Raw genomic sequence first — 2,023 nt, 5'->3', positions numbered from 1 at the left:
ACTTTATTGGAGGCCAGATATTATAAAATATAGAATATATACTATATATATAGTGCTAGTCTCACATAATAAATATTCTACTTTCGTATATATAAATTGACACTGTGATTAGACAGCAAGAGAGTAATGGTCAAAGCTGAAAAGACTTATCAAATTCTGATTGGTTCTTCAGCTCGAATAAATACATTGATAGTAATTAATGCAAAAGATACGTTTATATATAACTTCTAACAAGTACTGTATTTTGTGCTTGTATGTGAACTTATTTGTTTTAATCACATATGCATGGTTAAATCTTTGTTCTTATAGAACTTAATCTTAAAACGATCTTAAGATAAGCTAAGACTAGATAAGAGTAAGAGTGGTTTCTTAGAACTGTAAAGGAATTTATGAGTAAGTAATTAAGATTTAAGTCAAAGGGAAAGGAAGGGTTACATTTTGGTCAAAATATAATTTGGGTATGTAGGCTAGGGAAATAATAATGATATGGTTGATGATCAAAGGACTTATGGAATGCTTCTTCAATGGTAAACTATCAACTTCGTAGTAGGGACAGATCAGTCGCTCAAGTAGGAGCAATGGCCGTTGTATACGAAGGTAATTAATGATAGTAGAACATATATCTAAGCCAAATAAATTATTTAGAAGTATCATCGATCCCAATGATCAAAAGTTTTCTACATATGGGATTACGAATAACCATAAACAAAGAGTTGGCAAAGTGATATTCTTTATGTTATAAATTGCACAATCAATTCATAAGGAATTATTACTGGAAACAACTTATAGGTACATATTAGTTACTAAGAAAATTAACCTATTCACTTTTCATGAAGATGAAGAACATAGACAGTGATTTCCAAACAAAGAAGAACAAATATTCAGTCACATATGTGTCAACAAATCTGCATCGGCCGTTCACATTACAGACCTTTTGTCTTTTTAGGGTTCCTCATTTGTTGATCGTTAACAAAAAGACCAGCTAGCTATGCCTGCTCCTGTTGATCTTCTTGCTGTTGCTGCTGCTTAGGTCGTTTCCTCTTCTTCTCATAGCTGATACCCCTTGACTTGGCCTGAAAGTCACGAACCTCCCTTAAAAACCGCCTCACTTCCGGCGCACCAAATGGATTTGTCTCCGGGTTCCCTCCATGCTCATCGTAAGCTGCGCGGAGACGTCCAACAAGCGCGTCAAGGCTCCCCCAGGCCTGCCGAAAGGGACAAGGGCATGCTGTCGGTGGGTTTGGTACTCCGAAGTAAGGGCATGTTAAGATGTGGATTTTAGTCTTTCCAAATTGATCAAGATAGTGTAGGAACTCAAGAACATGACTAGGGTTGAAGTGAGTGAAAGAAAGTGGTGGCTTGTTGTTTCTTAGATACTGCCCAAATGTGTCCCAGTCGCGACGCTTCTGGCTCTCATACCGGCTCGGAGAAGATGAAGATGACGAGCTATTTGTCGAGTCCATAGATGTTAATTTCAACTCACAGATCCATATGATCTTGTTACAATTGCTCTCTTTTTTTCTAGGGTTTTCTTTTACTGTAGTGGCTTCTCTCTCAATCCTGCACAAATGTAAACACACACAGACAGTGGGGCAGTTGATCTAAGAGAAACAAGTTGATGTATTAAGCCAAAAAGACGATGTTATTCTCTAGACACAATGGAATGAGCATGAATGGTAAGAATATTTGTTGTAGAAAATGAGAGAAGAGAAACATTTTGCAAGAAAGGGAAAGGTGTTGTGGCTGCTGGGTAAAGATCCATAAGTGGAAGTGATTGGGATCTATCTATAAGTGGAAGTGATGCAAATGTGGAAGTGGAGTCACAGTAACCTGATTTTTTACTCTGCCATGCCGTACACAATTACCTGCTTATTTGCAATTAAAATAAATATAAATCTACATTATTTCTAATTAAAGAGGGATTCATTTGTGTGTATACTTGTAAATCCTGCACATCTTGATATCATATAATCATCTCACTATATTATTTAATTAAATATAACTAATATAATTCATTGTCCAT

General features: G+C 36.1%; 1 protein-coding gene across 1 annotated transcript; it reads right to left on the bottom strand.

The window, feature by feature from the left end:
- Positions 1-713: 713 nt before the first annotated feature.
- LOC145012293 (protein LIGHT-DEPENDENT SHORT HYPOCOTYLS 2-like) lies at positions 714-1,777 on the bottom strand. The gene has a single exon (XM_078971085.1). It carries the CDS (start codon positions 1,461-1,463, stop codon positions 987-989), a length of 477 nt encoding a protein of 158 aa, XP_078827211.1. The 5' UTR covers positions 1,464-1,777; the 3' UTR covers positions 714-986.
- Between the last annotated feature and the right edge of the window lie 246 nt (positions 1,778-2,023).

The sequence above is a fragment of the Lactuca saligna genome, chromosome 8, assembly GCF_052625555.1.
Source record: "Lactuca saligna cultivar CGN05327 chromosome 8, ASM5262555v1, whole genome shotgun sequence".
NCBI classification, from domain to species: Eukaryota; Viridiplantae; Streptophyta; class Magnoliopsida; order Asterales; family Asteraceae; genus Lactuca; species Lactuca saligna.
The sequence above is the reverse complement of the archived record's forward strand: the minus strand, read 5'-3'. Positions and strand labels throughout refer to the sequence as shown.

Excerpts from the sequence above, each read along its gene's own strand:
- LOC145012293 (XM_078971085.1), bottom strand. The coding sequence starts at position 1,463 with ATGGACTCGACAAATAGCTCGTCATCTTCATCTTCTCCGAGCCGGTAT.